A 17,377-nucleotide genomic window follows, 5' to 3' on the forward strand; every position below is an offset into this window, starting at 1 on the left:
TTTATCCCCCACCCTTACAGGTAGGGGGAGTGCACTCTGATCAAAGCACAGAACATATTTTGTGACTGGTTGCTATTGTGGGTGAACTCTAATCCCCGTGGCAAGTGTCCAAACCCAGGCACCAACTCACTTGGTAGCAAGATCCACTGCTAATGGATTGGGGGGTGGGATGATAAGACTGACAGATGGCACCAGCATATCCACTCCTCCAGGGCCGGTCACCAGCCATTTGCTGCGCTCATTGTTGTCCTTCAAGATACATTCATCTCCTTTGCGCACCGTTTTCTGTAGGGGATGCACAACAATGTTTAGTTAAGTAAGGTGGGGCTTCCAGGAGAGACAGACAAGGAAGATACTTCTAGGTCACAGAAACAGGAGTGCTTCCCAGCTGCCAGGTCTGGGTGTGCATCTCAGCTTCATACTGGGGCAAAAGATCAGTACAGATCAACCCCTTCTCCCTGAATCTGGTTTCCATGTGAAGAAAACCCAGAAAAGCCCAAGTGTGAGCCACAGAATTCTCAGAGCAGTTGCCAGTCTTGTAGATGATCAGACCTGGGGCTTACCCCGACAAACACCAAAGATTGACTGTGGACACATGGGCTGGTAAGCTACGCACCCACGCATGGCTTTAAGCCAGTGAGCTGGAGGCACAACGATGTTCAGTGCTGCATCCATTATTTGCAAAGGGACTGGAAGTGAGTGCAGCAGAGCCAGATTCATCAGCTCCAACTGCCAGAAATCCTCACACCAGGCAGCCACGGGTGTGGCCATGGTGCAGGAAAAAGTACATAAGCAGAAAGCACATCTAAACTTACTGTTAAGTTAAAAATACAGAAATAAACCCAAGAAGCCCCAGTACTGAGGAGGAAGAAAAACATCAACATTCATTTCATATCCCATCCAGAAAAAAAGTGGGAATACCAATGGCTAGCTGCATATTCCTCACTTTTTGTTAGATGAATTGTTCACCTAAGGATCCAGAGAGACACTGGAAAGATGAGAAATCACCAAAAAAAAAGGTGTGGATGCTGGGAAGCATCTGTATAACAATTTTAATCCTATTATCAACAAGACTTCTATGTGTTAATTTGAAATATGAGTATTAATGCTATTTAATAGATTAATAATAATAATCATGACTACATCTATTAACCAATCAGAACCTAGTTTGTTTATTCATAATGGCAAGAAAAGCAGAATTTCTTCTGTTAAGAAGTTCAAGCTGATCAAAAGCAGATAAAGGGGTTACACCTGTCAGCTCAATGGTTTGCTTACTAAGTAATTTGCCATGTTCTAGTTTACATGATGTTAATTCTCAGCCAAAAAGGGATACAATACCAGATCCTGTTTGTAGTCACACAGAGCCTTGAGGATAATGGGCTTGTTACTTCGATAGTCTGAGTTACGCGGCTTCAGCTGCACAATCTTCTTGGATTTGTTCACCAAACTCTGCACTTGCCTCTTGTATTCAAGAATTCTCTCTCGTTCATTCTGCAAAGATTAATTGAATGTTAAAATTTTATTTTAAAAAGAAAAGACATCTAGTTCCCACTGTTTTATTTAGAGAGGGATACATGTGGAGCTTATAGTCGGCAAAACTTACTTTAGCTCCAGTGGGATGACTGACTGGCCTACAATGTAACACTGCAGTTTTAAAAAGAGCAGAGAAACATCCAACTAAGTACCTTTGCAGCTCTGGCAAGATGCAAAGTTTGCAAAATTTGCATAGCAGGTTTTTAATCTTCAATGTGGTTAAAGTGGTGTTTAAGAAACACATGCATAAACTGAAAGAATCTAACTAAATGAATGCTAACCAAAAAAAAAGGGAGCAACTACACTTTTAAATCTAACTTCATCAATTGGCCTTTTACACCACTGACCATTTTTTCTCCAATTTGGGACAGTAGTACTGAATTCATGATAAGCATGATAAACAGCTAAAAAAGCTGACATATCCTTTCAAAGAGACTATGGTGATAGAGTGACATGATGAATCATTTATCAAATGCATTTATCCTTTGAGGCAAAATCTATTCTACCACCTAAGCATAAAAGTATTCATTTTTTTTTCAATTGTTAGCATGTCAGAAACTTGGCAATTTGCTGGACTCGTTACAGACTTAAAAATATAGTGGTATCAAGTTCATACAGTACTGTATTTAAACACTGCAGTGCACTTGGGTTTACATTTGGTATCTAAAGAGGGCAGCTGATTTCCCAGAAAAGGAGAACATAATCCATCAGGAGAGTGTGACAGTACCTCCAGCTCTTTGATCTGCTCCAGCAAAGTCTGCAATGACATGCTCTTATCACAGATGAACTTCTTTCTGATAGAGTCTTGTAAGTTTTTCAGGTAGCACTCTGTGGCTTGGGCCTCTTCAAAGAACTATGGGAGAAAAGTTGTGAATTTGGCTGTAGCTCTTAAAAATGTTTGCTAAAAATGTATGGACTCCTTTAATGAGAAATCCCAGTTTATCTCTGGCTCAATGGTAGCATTTATAACATGGCAACAAGTGTGCTATGCACAATAGATACATCTGTGATGGGAACCATACTTTTAAAAAAAGTAATGTGAATTCTCCACATCACTACTCACCTGAAAGTAAGCCGCATTCTCCTTCAGATGAACATCAATACATTTGGTGATCTGAAGAATCCAGCTCCACTGAGTTTGCAATGTATCCATGTAGGCCTAACAAAAACAGTAATATGCACAACTCAGGCCACCACACTGATCTCTCTCCCACACCTAGACTCAACCAAAATTATCTACGCTCCACATAAATGCAAATAAAAAATCTGCTAAAACAAATTCATGCACACCAGAACAATGTAACTCATGCAAATGGTTTTGCAACTTCTAAGCATCCACCTAACTGAAATGAGTTAAATACCTGCTTGTGAGACACAAAGATAAATCTGTTCGTGACCTGAATTTGTTTGATCAGCATAAAGCCCCAGGTATGTTAACAAAAAGGGGTGAAATACACAAAGTAGTGCAAATAAAGTATTTCAGCTGCAAATTGCCATGTTCTCTTTCTTTCAAGGAACACCTCCAAACATGATACTTTATGCTGGTTGTTTTTAGATTCAAAATACTCAAGCAGCCATAATGTATATTCTTTAAAAAACTACATGCAGCTTTCACTTCACTGCTGGAGCTTACAAGGATCTTTCTTTTAAGAAAGAAACTGACTACAGGAGAAATTGGATTTTATACAACATGATAACAGTTAACAAAGTAAACACACTGAAAAGCAGAAAGGTTTAATTTTTTTTTCCTTTTAGCTTCTTCAGTTGCAGGGTTCTTATGCACTCTTAAAACTGTAACAACTACAGCATTTCCTAATAAAATGAAGTCTTCCAAATTGTTGCAGCCTTTTTAATTAAAAATTAAGTGTACATCAAGCTGTGAAAGCAAAACTGTCTTGGCTAAGCTGTAGAAAGGCACTATGAATTTCAGCTGCAGAAAGTATTTGCACCTGGATTAAACAGAAACCCTCAACAAAGGGTGTGGCTTTTATCAAAACATGCCTTCTAAAACAGCAGAACAGCAACGACATGCCTTCCTACCATAAATTCCACCGCACTGTAGTCAGCTCAAACGAGATACAGCAATTTCAACACACTCAGATAACTCCCTAAGCTCAGAATTAATTTTTACATGCATCTATCATCATGCAGTTGTTAATGGCCAGGTTTGTAGAGGAAGGTAGTAAAAATTATTAGAGCAGCTCATACGGCTGTGTGAAATGGACACAATTTTGGGCAGACAAACCCTTCCTGGGTAAAAATACAGCATTTTGTATGTGGACTTTCACTGAGAATCTTTCCCATGTCACAACTAAAGGAGAAAGTGAAATCAGACTAAGTCTAACTCACCTCTATTTTGTCTGAAGCAGGGTGCTGATTGAGCACCAGCTGGTCACTTTCTTGCTTTAGCTTGTTGAGTTCTTTTTCTTTAAGCTCCAGTTCACTCATACGTTTCTAAACAACCAAAACACAGCATTAAACAAGCTCCAAAGGTACACTGCACAGGATGATTTGATTAAATTCCCAGATAGCTGTAACAATGTAAAATTATCCCCTCTAACGCTATAGTGTTTCCATTAGGTGTACTGGTTAATTATGAAGACAGTAGAATCAAAGAAGGTGCAATCTTCTTGATTCTAGTCTCTAGGCTTGCAGCTTCACAGAGCAAAGCACACAAAGTTCTGCCTTTCTTAGGAATGATGGAAGCAAAAATGACTGCATTTTGCAACATCCAGAACAACTGAACTAAAAAAAAAACCCACCTCCCTAACAGTGTGAACTTTCATTCCTTTTTCAATTTGGTGATCAGCACCAATGCTGGTTAAACAAACACACATGCTCAATTTCCCTACACACCCACATACGACAAGGAGCAGGGCAAACTATGTCTGACCATGCACTCTACGTGCTGCTGGCAGAACCACCAGAGGAAGAGAGCATAGCTCTGCTTCCCGGTGAGAGATAATCAGGGCCAAATACAGGGACCTCTGACCCCTGCATAGTCCTAAGAGGGAGAAATAAAACTGCTTGATTCAAGTCCCTTAGTTTGGCATGCCAGCACAAGCTGCATGTGATCACTGGTCCATAGTGGACTGTACCAAGAAGGCCGCATTCCAAGGTCAAAATAAACCATGACAACTCATTGAATGGGAGCAAAATCTTCCAAAAAATGTCCTGCCTTGCCTCAAAAGGTTATTACACAGTACTTAATTGAAAACTGTTGATAAAAAAACCCCAGGAACTTCAAAAGAGTGAAGAAACATCCTGTGATGAGTGTCTCCAAGAAAGGCTGTTCCTCCCTGACTGTTCCAAGAGGGCCCATGGAAAGCATGGGGAGGCTGAGCTGTCTTACAGAGAAGGACTCCTGCTTCCTAGCAATATCAGTGTTCCTGTCACTCCAGTCGTAGAGGAGCTCCTCTTCCTCACAGTCATTGATCCACATGATCTCTCTGCTGGTGGCCTGGATGAGGTTCTGGAATTGGCGAAGCTGATCCATTCTCTCAAAGGAGTATTTCTGCAAGGAAGTACAGAGATGAGAAGCCATAAACACATAAATGCCTGAGTTGGGTGGAGAAAGGAAAGCCAAGAGCACAGCACAGCATGGCTTTTTTTTTTCAAGTGAAATAACAGGGAAACCCACACGTCTGTAAAATCTGTTGGCAGTGGACAGCAGATGTCCCTGGGTTTATTGAACCATGAAACCTGCTGGCAGTGGACAGTGGACAACATGTCAGGACTTACAGAACAATGGGAACCTAATGTCAGCAACTTCTCGAAGTTACTTCAAACACACATGTAGCGGACAGGTAGGCAAGCAAGCAAAAAGGTATGGAGGGAAGTGCAAGAAATGTCTGAATATTTAACATCACTTTTACTTGCATTTGCTGCTCATAGTCCATCCTTGATGTTACAGCAGCATCTTTTGCACAGTTGACACTTCACGAAAACATTCTTTGTCTTCACATCATAATATACATCCTGTTGCTTGAAATCAGACTGCCAGGAATCAGATTCTGATCCCAAGGGTTAAATAAACCATTTGCACAAGATTCTCGCTGTGTTTTACATGAAGATCCACAGCAGGGAAAATGCACAGCCCTACACAGAATTTGGTTCTAGTCCTACCTTTGAGTAACTTTTTAAGTTTCATATACAGCCTAATTTCATCACTATATTTATTCCCATTAAGGAGGTACAGTTCTACTCTTTGCCAGCATAGTGATCAACTCCCTGCACCAGGTGCAAACTAGAAACTTTCTTGTGAGAATAAGTCAATTATACAGCAGGCAATGAATTAATCTCAAGTCTGTGATTCAAAATGAAACTTTCAGAAACTACAAAGCACTGCTGAATAAAATTATTTAAATATGGATCTGTCACTGTGCCAAAACCTGAAGGGTCCCTTGACAATCACGTAGGCGCTAATAAAGCAAACAGGGTATCAGCAATGATCACATCCCATGCTTACCAGCAGGCCTTCATATTCTTCCTCCAGCTGATGAACCGCAGCCTTCTCCCGCTGGAACAGAGACAGCAAACACTTAGTGAGCCTTTTACAAGTTGCCTATTTGCTGGTATTTGCTTTACAGTGTCAATATCATAATAATTGCAGGTGGTAACCTGCAAATGCCTGCAAGAGACATCTGTCAGCAGCAGATTTGCTCCACTGAATGACTCAGGAAGAATAAAACCAAGGCTTGGACAAACTTACTACTCTAAGGGATGCTTAGTATATAACCAAGTCTGCACATAATCTGCAATACCAAAACAACACTCAAAACTGGATTTCTTTCTGCACCAAACTCCTAGACCAGCTAGTCCTAGAGCTAGCTTTGGAGATTATGAACTAGTATAAATTATGATGTGAGCAGACAGCTCCAGTCTTTATCCCTGTTTCATGCCCAGCCTTGGAACTGGTATTCCACAGGGCAGAATATCACCTTTCCTATTTGAAGAAGGGAAAAGGGAGTAAAATCCTTTTCACTCTTCAGCTTGGTTGAGAGATCAGGGCCCCAGAACAGACTATCTTTTCTTTAGATTGAACTCTCCTCCCAATTAAGATAAAGATGAATGGAAATTAAATAAGCCTTGTCTCTCCTATACTTAAATGCTGGGCTGATAGGGGAGGAAGTTAACAATTGCATTTTCAGTCACTTCTTTATTCCAATCCAATCACAAAACTCAGAGGGCAACAGAAGTCTCAGAGGAAAAAAAAAACCAAACTAAAAATAGTATCCACACCTAAGAAAAGTTTTAATCTTAGCCCAGAATTTGGACATTTTTTACAGAAAAAAACCTGATGACTCAAGGCTCCATCTTATTCTTTCACTTTCTTGTTTAATATATTCAGACAGCAAGTGAGAATAATCATTCTTAGTAATTCTTCTCACAAAAAAATATGGCAGTATTTAATTGCCAGCCTTGGTGCACAACAACAAAATGTCAAATAGCTACTAAATTTTCATTTTAAAATTCTGAGGAAAGACGTAAAACACAAAATTATCACAGAATTAGGATTAGGGTTGAAAGTGGTTGCTATCACAACACCAGCGCTTTCTGAAGAGAGGATGAACTTTCCAGCATTCCTTTTTTGTAGTAGAACACCAGTAAGACAATGCTATAAATCCAGACCAAGCAATGTGTAAGGGAGGACAGTAATTACCAGATCTGTTTTGACTTTGTCCAGGTGCCAACGATAGTCCCCGATGGCATTGTGAGTTCTCCTGTGCTCGCCAATTTGTTGCTCAATGGATGCTGCATCAAACCCCCACTTCACTTGCTCCATTTCAACCTAGGAGCAAGAAACAGGATTGGTACTTTCATTTCCAACATTACTGCCTAAAATGGAGCATAAAGGAATTCAACTGAAGGAAACAGACTATGTGGTAGAGAGTAAAACTGAAATAAACAGAAGTTCAGAATAGGGGGTTACAATTTCTCTAAATTGCCATCAATTAAACTGTGTGACAGGCTCCCAAAGCAGAAGAAACAAAATAGGAAAAATATTTCAGTTTTTTATAGTTAGACTAGATGAAGCACACTCACTAGTATACTTTCATCTGGTTTTCTTTGGACCAAACTGTTATTTTATGTTCTACAGTAAAATTACATTCTTATCACTCTGAAAACAAATTACTTTATCAAACAATGCTATTCATGCAATTCATGTGACAATGCCCAGTTAAGTTCTATAGCCCAGTACATCAGATTTCCAATTTAATTTGGTCATGTAAACTTCAAAAACCTCCGTTAAATGGAGAAACGCTAAATGAAAAAATACCCCACAGAAGCTAAACTGAAATGATTAGAAAACGTGTTGTTTGTCTTGCATTTTGGCAACATTTATTGTAGGATGCCAAGTGCAAATCTCTAGAAACAGCCTTGAGAACAGTAATACACCTGCTAACTACTAACCCAAAAACTGACTGCAGCTCCTTGTTTCATTTTTTTCAAATATTAAAAGCCACCTAACTCTAAATTCAGCTCCACAAACTCCAAATCCTTTTTTATGCCGCAAAGACACACTAGGGCTCTGTCTGAATGCCCGTCTGTGCACATGCCCAGTAAAGAAATAGGTATTGTAATCTTGGGTTGGGACTGAATTCAGTAATTACCAGCCTGGAGTCTAATCTCTATGAGTCAACAGATGACAATAAAGCCAGAACTCAGGCACAGGGGTTCAAAGGCAGTGTTGAAAACGATCCAACAAACGAAACCATTTTTCATTCAGCCATTTAAAAGTTACAGGACTTTGACCCTTGTCGTTATATTTAAAGTCTAAAGAGACTGTAGCAACAGTGGCAGTCATGGCTGGCTGCCATATGTGAACAAAGGCTGTGTGGATTTCACTGCACTTTCCCTAGTTCTGCACTGGAAATTTGACCAACCCTCCCTACCACCTGATTCTCCCAGCAGCAAACCATCCAGAAAAAACCAGAAAAACAGCAAAAAACTGCAGGTGCTCAGAACTTTTTCCCATTTCCGCATTACTAGGGGAAACATTATCCTAGTCTCAATGTGAGCAAGTAATGGGACACAGCAAGTCACGACGGAAAGAAGCAGCATGGTGGCAAGTTCAGAATATATTTTCCCAGTGAGGTAAGTGCTTACTGGCCCCACCTCAGCTTTGCTGTAGGGATGAAGGTGAAGAGAGAGAGAGAGAGTCTGCGCCTTCTACTTTCACAGGAGGTTTACTGTGGGAACACAGCTATAAAGCACTTGCTTATGCTCCCTGTGTTTATCGAGGGGTGTCTGAGCAGGGCATCACGTGGTGTCTTTGGGAGGTGCAGCATGTTCACCATCTTTCATCACTGGAAGCGTGCCCAGAGTCTGTCCAACATCACTCCTCAAGCCATGGATGATTAGCCTTCTCTCCCACAGCATGTGCAGAGCAATAACCTCTGCTGTTGCTGCCCAGGCACAATGCTTACACACATTACAACATAAGGAGTGCACCTCCACTTCCCCTTCCCCCTCTAAAACATGCCACACCGAAAGACTAGACTATAACTAGCACTCACTTAAAAATACTGCAGCTCTACAGAGCTCTACCCTCCTCATCTGGTTCGTGTAAGACCCACCTGGCAAATGCTATACCCAGATAATAAGGATGGAATCACAAAGAAACAAACTAATAAAGAGAGATAAAAATAATGCAATTTCAAATTACAAGGAGTCTGCTAAGTGTGACTTCAGCCACCTTGTTCCATCCTTCCTACCTGTCCCTCAGAAAGGGCTGTCCAACCACAAACTCACAACTTTCACCTCAACAGCACAGAGTATGGGCTCTCAGTGTGTGTTTTCCACTCCATGTTACATTAGCAACAGCTGTGAATTGGCAAATTTGTTCTCAGAATGCAACAAACAGTAGCTTCAGCACTTCTGTGTGCATGTCAGCACTGACTTCTGACAGCCTAGTCCCATAGCAATCAGTTCTACCTCTCTGTGATAAAGACAGAGTAGAGGGGGAGAACAACTGTAAAACACTGGACAGTGGTTAAATCTGTGAAGAAGGTCCTGTGTAAAGGGTTAAAATAAGTATGAATCAAAGGAAATCTGTGCAAGGAAGGAAGGAGGGAAATACTGAGCATAATAATCTCTAATGCAAATATGCCAATGCCTTTTGTGATGTTAACACCTGTGTTTCATTTAGCTTTCAAATCAAACCTCCACACCATTTCCTCTGCAAAAGAAGACCGCGATCCATGTTTGGATTTCAGTGGGAATTCACTATATCTACAGTACTACAGGGTAAAAAAAAGGAACTTGGAATAACATGTGAGAATTCATGTGTACTTTTACTTTTCTACTGGCACCCAAAACATTACTACATATGAGGTGATGTTCATGAACAACACCACGTTTTAGCATTGTCCCTGGGTTTTGCACAGGTTTACCTTCTGCTGCCTCATCCAGCTTAAACATTCACTTGTGACACGTTTCGTGTACTCATCCCAGCCTGAGCCACTCTGAGAGGAAAAGCAGCCACCACCTTTGGAGCTGGCCCTCCTGGCACGGGGAACACTGATGGCTTTGTACAGGGCACGCATTTGCTCCTGGAGCTGAAGCAGCCTGAAAGGCAAAGAACCACTTAGTGCCTGTGAGCAAAACACCCAGAAAACATGCAAACAATGCAATTTATCTCACCTAATGGACCACCAACTATTCAAAACAAAGTGCTGAAAGCAAAGACCACGGAAAAAATATACTGACTAAGATTTCATGGAGATAACTAAGGCATAAATTTCTATCAGAAATATATTACTGCAAGGCCCTTCTCCATGTTAGCATGACCAAACAGATTTAGTTCCACCTTACTGATTTCTATCACATCCTGCAACAACAGGGATACCTGAAGTACCACAAACTTCTATCAGTCACATTCCCACCCCCAATCCTTTCCTGACAATACCTTTTCTGATACATGTCACAGGGCTGGCCCATCTGCCTCATCTCTCTGATCAGCCCATCCAGGATGTCCATTTGGTCATTTGCCTGTGCAAAACAGTCTTCCAGGTCCCTGTTCCCTCTAAGTGGGACACCATCCCCATATTTCAATTCCTAAAGAAAAAAAAAAGATGGGAGATTAAATTAAATATTCATAATCTAAGCTTCATTTTGGTTTTCTTAAAAGAGATGTTGTGAGGACTGATTTTTTTTCTTAGGAAGCCTGGAAAGTTTGAACTGCCAAATCTCTGACTGCCAGCTTTAACCAGCAGAAGGCCGACTAGCAAGGATCCACAGTCACTGGAAAGTTCTTATTAAAATAAAATATGGAATAAAATTATTAAAATGTAATATCAAACAGAATTTTCCATAAAGAACAATCTTGATGTTTATGTCAATGGAGCCAAGGCTTCTCATGGTGTGCTAATTTCTTAAGACATTATGCTTTTGTGTTTAGAAGATGAGAAGGAAACACTGTCCTAGTAGGAGATGGTAGATATTGCTCCTGATTTTCCACAAGTTTCCCATAGGTTCTAAGACTTCCCCCTCCTGCAAAAACATGAGTGGTACCATCTGCCTGGGTCCAGCTCTGTGCCCCATCACATTTGCACCATATCACCCAAAGTCTAGGCAAATCCATGCACCCTCTCAGTGCAGTTGGACCAGCATGGTCATGGTGTTTCAACCAGGAAGACATGGCTTTTTGACCTCATCCCACACTGACACAGCCATGCTGAACAAAACATAAGGCAGCTGTGACCTGATTTTGCAAATAAAATGTTATGGACCTCATTGCTCTGTCCCTCAGGAAGAAAAGAAATAAACAAAGTAAGCAATGCATGTTGTGGCACCAAGCTGGAACTAAACATATCTTTCTTTCAACTTCACTGGAATAATATTAATCCTGAACAAAAGGCAGTGTTTACTCTGGCATTGATTTTTATATAAACATGCTCACACGTCCTGTATCTCTGAAAAGGAAATGAACTCCTAACCACAGAGCTCATTTCTGAAAGAATTTTCTGTCCACAGAGGGTCCAAAAGTGTGCATTAAATCACATCTACTGCCAGAACTGTGAATGGGTTTCACATCTCAGTGGCCTCAACAGCAGGATGCACTCACCACCCTGCACCTCCTCTGACTTCAGCAGGAACAGAGGACACCCCATGTTTGCCAGGAGTGAATTTAGCATCAGTGAGCAACCCACCCCCAGGCACTCTGGGTTTGTACCAGTGTAGCATACTGCAGAGATTATCTGTATGTATTTGAGCTGAAACAGCCAGGAGGATTTTAGTCTAGTTCCATTTACTTCTTTAGCAATCCTCTGGAAAAATAAAATAAAGGTAAGGAAGGTATTTCCACTAAGAGAGTATAAGTAGTCCTAACACTAGTAACAGGTGTTTACACTGACAGTGGTCCTGATCTAAAAGTGAAAAATAAGATGCAGTAGAATCTTTTTGAGGGTGGGTTTGGTTTTTTTTAAAAAATCAAGAAGACCCCTTTTATTAACCAGATACATTTCAATCAGTTTTACTGAACGGAGTACAGAGGGAAGAAGGAGACCTCGGAGGGAGGTATGTCATTTCACTCCCAGTTGCCTCACACAAGCAGCTGAACGGGGAGAAAGGAAATGAAGAAGCAGAGCCTGTGAGTCCAGATAACAACACAGAATATGTATGTAATATTCATAATCACTTTGGGTAAGAAGAACAAGAAGCACTCACAGGCTGCACTATGAGCTCGGCTCGCGTCAGGCAATCCGAACAGTTTTGCAAAAGCTCCTGAATGGTGTTCTGGCGTCTGGACATGGTGCAGGTCCCATTCTGACTGTTGTGGGGGAGAAGAAGAAGATGAAGTAAATACAGAGGAATTGCACATTTTGAAGAAATACAAGAAACACAAAATCAGAACAGCTGAGAGAAGTTACATGGAATAATCCACCTCCTTTAGGTTCACAGAGACACACACACACATTAACTGCACTGTGAAATTTTAATGACAATCCCACAATGGCAGACCCACTTTATAGTTCTGCAGTAGCAGGCATGGACTGACTTTGCCACAGGATAGAGTAGAACATGGAAACTGGCATGCCATAAAAGAGAAAGTTTTTCTTCCAGCACAGGTATTTGTAGCTTTTATAGAGAAAACTTTGGCAGCATTAACAGCGAGAACAAATTATTCACAATCTTTGTGAAAGTCAGTACATTAGAGCATAGTCTTTGTGTGATGTAATTGTTCATGTTATCCCACCAGCCATCAATGTCAGGGCATACAAGGAAAGCAGGATCCTTGGCTACGCAAGCACATGAGCACACAAGTCCACACAAGTGTAAGAAGGGCTCTTTTATCAGCAGAAATGCACTAAGCTAGTGCAGTGTCTTAGGAATGAATTGCAAGATACACAAGCTACTACTAAAATAGATGTAGGGCCTGGAGTCAGAGAACATGCTTTCTTACAAATACATAAAGCATGAGTTTGAAGTCTCCAAGTAAAACTCCAGAACTTTCCAACACTAGTGGGAAAAAAAGCCAAGGCAGGTAACGGTGTCATTACTGTTGTCTTACACATAATCTACCGCATCCATACTGCCAGAATGCTGCTTTTCCAGTGCTTAGGATTCAGCCACCAAAGTGAGCCACTGTTAGTTGAATGGGGGTGAGGTGCTTCAAATGAGGAACCATTCCTTGGTGATGGGATCAGACCTCCCAGGCAAGCCCGGGCGGCTCCTAAAACCAAACACTCGCCAGTGAAACTGAAATAAACCACTAACAGACAGTAAGAACTAAGGTGTTTCCAAGCCTTGCCTAGTTTTCTGACTCCTGCGCTCACAGTAGGTAACCTTTTCCATTACAAATCACTGAAGAGTCAAACATTCCTTACAACACTAATGCCAAAAAGACTACCAGTGTGAACCTGTCCAACTCAGAGCCAAGCAAGCAATCTGGATTCAATGGAAATCTTTCCACTGACTTGAACAGACTCTGACCATCCTTCACAAAAGGAATTGTGACAATAAAAAAAAACTCAGCAGAACTGTCCTTGACAAAATCACTGGAGTGGTGAGAAACACTCTATATTGTTAAGAGCTCCTCTGCAGCATGTGCAGTTGATGCATCAGCAGCCTGCTGTTCTTGTATCAGCTCATCTGGAACAAATGCAAAAGGTTTGAGCAACTTTTCAGCAGCTTCCCCCAATACCACGGAACAGACCCTCAAAGATGTAGAGACAAGACTGGAGAGTCACTGTGTGACATAAAACAAGCTGTACACATGCAGCCCCCGGCTTGTACTGTGACCCTTTGGCTGCACAAACACTGTGCCCCACTGTGCTATGCACCCCTGTGTGTCTTGGAAACAGCTTAAAGGAAACCATTATGAAAAATAACATATGGGTCTGATTTTGTGCCAGGCTCCACGTCAGCTGCCTTTTCTAAATCATTCCTTCTCCTTAGGCATCGCTGCTGTGTTTAGATATAGAAATATCTGACTGCATCTGAAATTTACATTTAATTACGCCCACAATTATTCTCATGAATGAAACATAATAAAGAAGAGAAAGGAACCTTCCAAGCAATTTTCTCTTTTTAGAACACTGGAAGAGTATTTTTTCTTGAATCACTTTTTCCATCATGTTCTGGCAGCTACAAATGCTGGATATCCATTAATGCCAAATGAACTATAGATGGTGACCAGATTTATACTGTCACTAATCAGTCTATCTCCACTGGCTTCAGTGTAAGTTTACTGAACTCAAAGACATCACTTCACCATGACAAGGTCTAAACAATAGCTATTAATAGTTAACATGGTAAGAAAATGGGGAAAAAAGCCATTTTCAAGTAAATCAAGCTATTAAAACAAATTAAAATATTAAAAAAGTAGAAATACAAGCATTTTGTGTTCATCCTAATGCCACATCCATAATTATTGTCCAAATAATTTTAAAAATTAAAAACCTGAAGATAGTTAAATATAGATGCACAAAATTGTTTCAAAAGCAGAAGCAGAGGCCTTGAAATGAGAGGCTTAAGCACATCCTATCTAGGTCTTCAAATAAAGATCTCCAAGTTACTTATTTACAGTTCACAGGGACCTTCACAAAAAGAAAGCAGCACATATTTAAGGCTCTCCAATCCAGTAGATAAAGATATAACCAAAATAATGGCAGAAGTTGGAGCTATACAAATTGAAAACAGAAAAGAGCACACTATTTTATTAATGCTGCTTTTAACATCTTGGATGTTATCTTTGTTGTTAAAAAGCTAACCAGTTTTGCTAGTGAAAATATGGAGATCAATCGTATGATAAGGATAAAAAGGCCATGGCCTGTTAGAGGCATTGGCTTTCAAATCTGTCAGAAGACCAAACAGAGCTACATGGGGCTACTGGGGCACACCCAGAGACAGCAGGTGCCAGCACAGGAGTTGATGTTTGATGGCATAGCTCCACCAAGCCAACAGGAATCAAGGACTTCAAATGTGAAGGAGATTTAGCAGTACAAATATGCTCAAGGGCATAAATCAATCTCTGAACTTAAAATATAAGAATACTTAGCGAGACTATACCTCAACATACATATACCGATGTTGATACATCAGATGGCACTAGCACAATCTCACAGGGACACATCTTCAATACTTTTCACCCATGTGACAGGAAGGTACTTCATTAGCAGTGTCAAAGTCTCTCAGTACAATACACCTCTTAATGAAGCCAACAGGATGAGCAGATCAAACCAGAAACTCCAATTCAGAGTAATAAGACAACCAACCCCGAGGCAGCAGGAAACAGAGAGCCAAAGTAAAACTGTATCCAACCCAGAAAACACTGGACCAAAGAAACTGAGGCAACCCCTGAACGTGCTGGACAGCATCATAGCATGGAGGCAAGAACAAAGCTGGATTTTTTAAGTAAAACCATGTAACCTACATGCTACATAAAAATACGTTTCTGCCTCTCACAAAAATGTAGGATACCGACAATCCTCAGAGAACACAGATTAAGTGGATTACTTTACATGGTATTTTGTCAATGTCTCTGTTGTTTTGTCTGATTTTGTTTACAGGAAACTGAAAAAGTTTAGAGTAATGTTTGGTCACTATAACACCTACTGCTGCTGTGACAATTTGATTTAACTCTGGCAGTGTCTAAACCTCGAACCTATGAATAGAATCCTGCTGTATCAGACACTGTAGGCACACCAGGCAGTGAAAATATGGGCAGATTTTTCATCTGTTTTACTGCCCCTCTGTAAATACAGCATGTGTTATCAACCATTCCAGCAGAAATTGAAAGAACTGGAGGCTGGTCTTTCAGCAGGACTCAAAACAAAAGATTGCAGGGTCTCCTACTAATAAATATATACATTTGCAATAACCTGACAATTTGCTGTGCTGCTTTGGTTTTGTAAACCCCACAGAACAGTGCTGAGTGAAACAGCCTGGACTGCCTCAGACCTTGACTATGTATTTGTCCCTACAACTCATTTTAGATCATGGCACTTATTTGGAAGGAAACTCATGAATTTCAAAAAGTACCTATTAAGCAGAGTTCTTTATTAAAATAATTTTAATAGTCATTAACTATTAAAGGAACAAAGGAAAACAAAAGGGGGTAGCGTCTTCATTTTAAAATTATGAAAACAGTTCAAAACACAGATGAATTGATTTTATTTGGCATGTTAAAATGTAGGCCTGTTGCTCTCTACTGTCAGAAGAGCCCTAGGAAAAGCATAGCATCTCCCTGTCGTCATTCCACACAGGAGCCACCCTGTTCAGTGCATGCCAAGGCAGAACACATTGCTCCCTTGCTATACGATGCTCCTGCTCTCCCTGAGAAATGAGAGGACAGCCCAACCCCTGCTGCCACTGGCATTTGGGCAGGATAGCAGCTCAGACAACAGCTCCCTGCTGGAATATACCCCACCTGAGCTAAACTCAGCCATTACTCTACTGTTGAATCCCAAGTGTCTGAACTAGGATTTGTGTTTAACTCATGAGCAGTACCAGTGAATCTCACAAGACCCCCAGCTCTACTGAAACAAGAAACAACTATTCCTGCTTTTCCTAAAAGGGACTGAGAAACATGCTCAAGGCTACATGATGAGTTATGAGAGTTGAGACAGACATGTCAGCAGTGCCCACATCCCCCGAGCACAGCTGCCACTGACTTATTCAAGCAGTCAAAAATTATTCCAAGTGATGTTTTTTGAACAAATCAAATATCTTCTCTAAACACTCAGCTTGCACCTTCACAGGCCCCACATGGCAGCTGATGTCATCACTGCAAGGATGACAGGAAGAACCCGAGGAGCAAGACAGAAGGCCAGCTACCTTCTGCTTTCTCATCTGCCTCCTGCTGCTGCAAGACCTGCACACCCCCAGCACAGTCACCTGGACTGGGGGGGCTGCTCTGGTGTCTGCCTTTGCTACTACACATCCAGAGGCTGCTGGGTTATCCAGGGTGCGATCAGTGCCCAGAGAAGCAGGGCAAAGGAGACACAGAGGCACATCCAGCAGTTCTGAGGGGCCTTCCCACAGCTTCACAGCTCCCTATAGCTTTGGAAGCACAAAGAGGTTGCTCTAGTCCTGAAGATACTATTTAAAACAAATCAGAATAATCCACAAAGCTTTCAGCCTTTTAAAAATCCAAAGCTTTTAAATTATTTTTATTCATTCAAAAAGTGGAGGAAGCTTTAAAAGAAAGTCTTTTAGCAGATCCAGAGTACTGAGTGATTCCCATAACTCAACAAGAGCAAAAAAATAGCGCTTCTTTTTCTTCACACTTTCCGCCCCCTCCACCCAAACTTGTTTGAACAAGCAAAAGATTCATAAAGGGATTACCTGGTATGCCCAGGGTAGGCAAGTCAGAAGAAAAACCTGACCTGGAATCTGC

The 17,377-nt window shown here is 41.0% G+C and overlaps 1 protein-coding gene across 1 annotated transcript in view; it reads right to left on the bottom strand.

Annotated features, from left to right (window-relative positions):
* Positions 1–17,377, bottom strand: part of DSP (desmoplakin) — a gene marked incomplete at both ends in the record, with an annotated part of 38,236 nt that overhangs the window by 16,726 nt on the left and 4,133 nt on the right. Inside the window, 11 exons of the mRNA XM_082296429.1 lie at positions 131–285; positions 1,339–1,491; positions 2,261–2,386; positions 2,597–2,692; positions 3,883–3,987; positions 4,886–5,047; positions 6,002–6,052; positions 7,196–7,324; positions 9,930–10,104; positions 10,445–10,593; positions 12,205–12,307. Of these exons, the coding sequence (XP_082152555.1) occupies positions 131–285; positions 1,339–1,491; positions 2,261–2,386; positions 2,597–2,692; positions 3,883–3,987; positions 4,886–5,047; positions 6,002–6,052; positions 7,196–7,324; positions 9,930–10,104; positions 10,445–10,593; positions 12,205–12,307 (1,404 nt within the window). The remainder of the gene's footprint in view (positions 1–130; positions 286–1,338; positions 1,492–2,260; positions 2,387–2,596; positions 2,693–3,882; positions 3,988–4,885; positions 5,048–6,001; positions 6,053–7,195; positions 7,325–9,929; positions 10,105–10,444; positions 10,594–12,204; positions 12,308–17,377) is intronic.

Source organism: Coloeus monedula (assembly GCF_965178545.1).
Source record: "Coloeus monedula genome assembly, chromosome: 1".
Taxonomy (NCBI): Eukaryota; Metazoa; Chordata; class Aves; order Passeriformes; family Corvidae; genus Coloeus; species Coloeus monedula.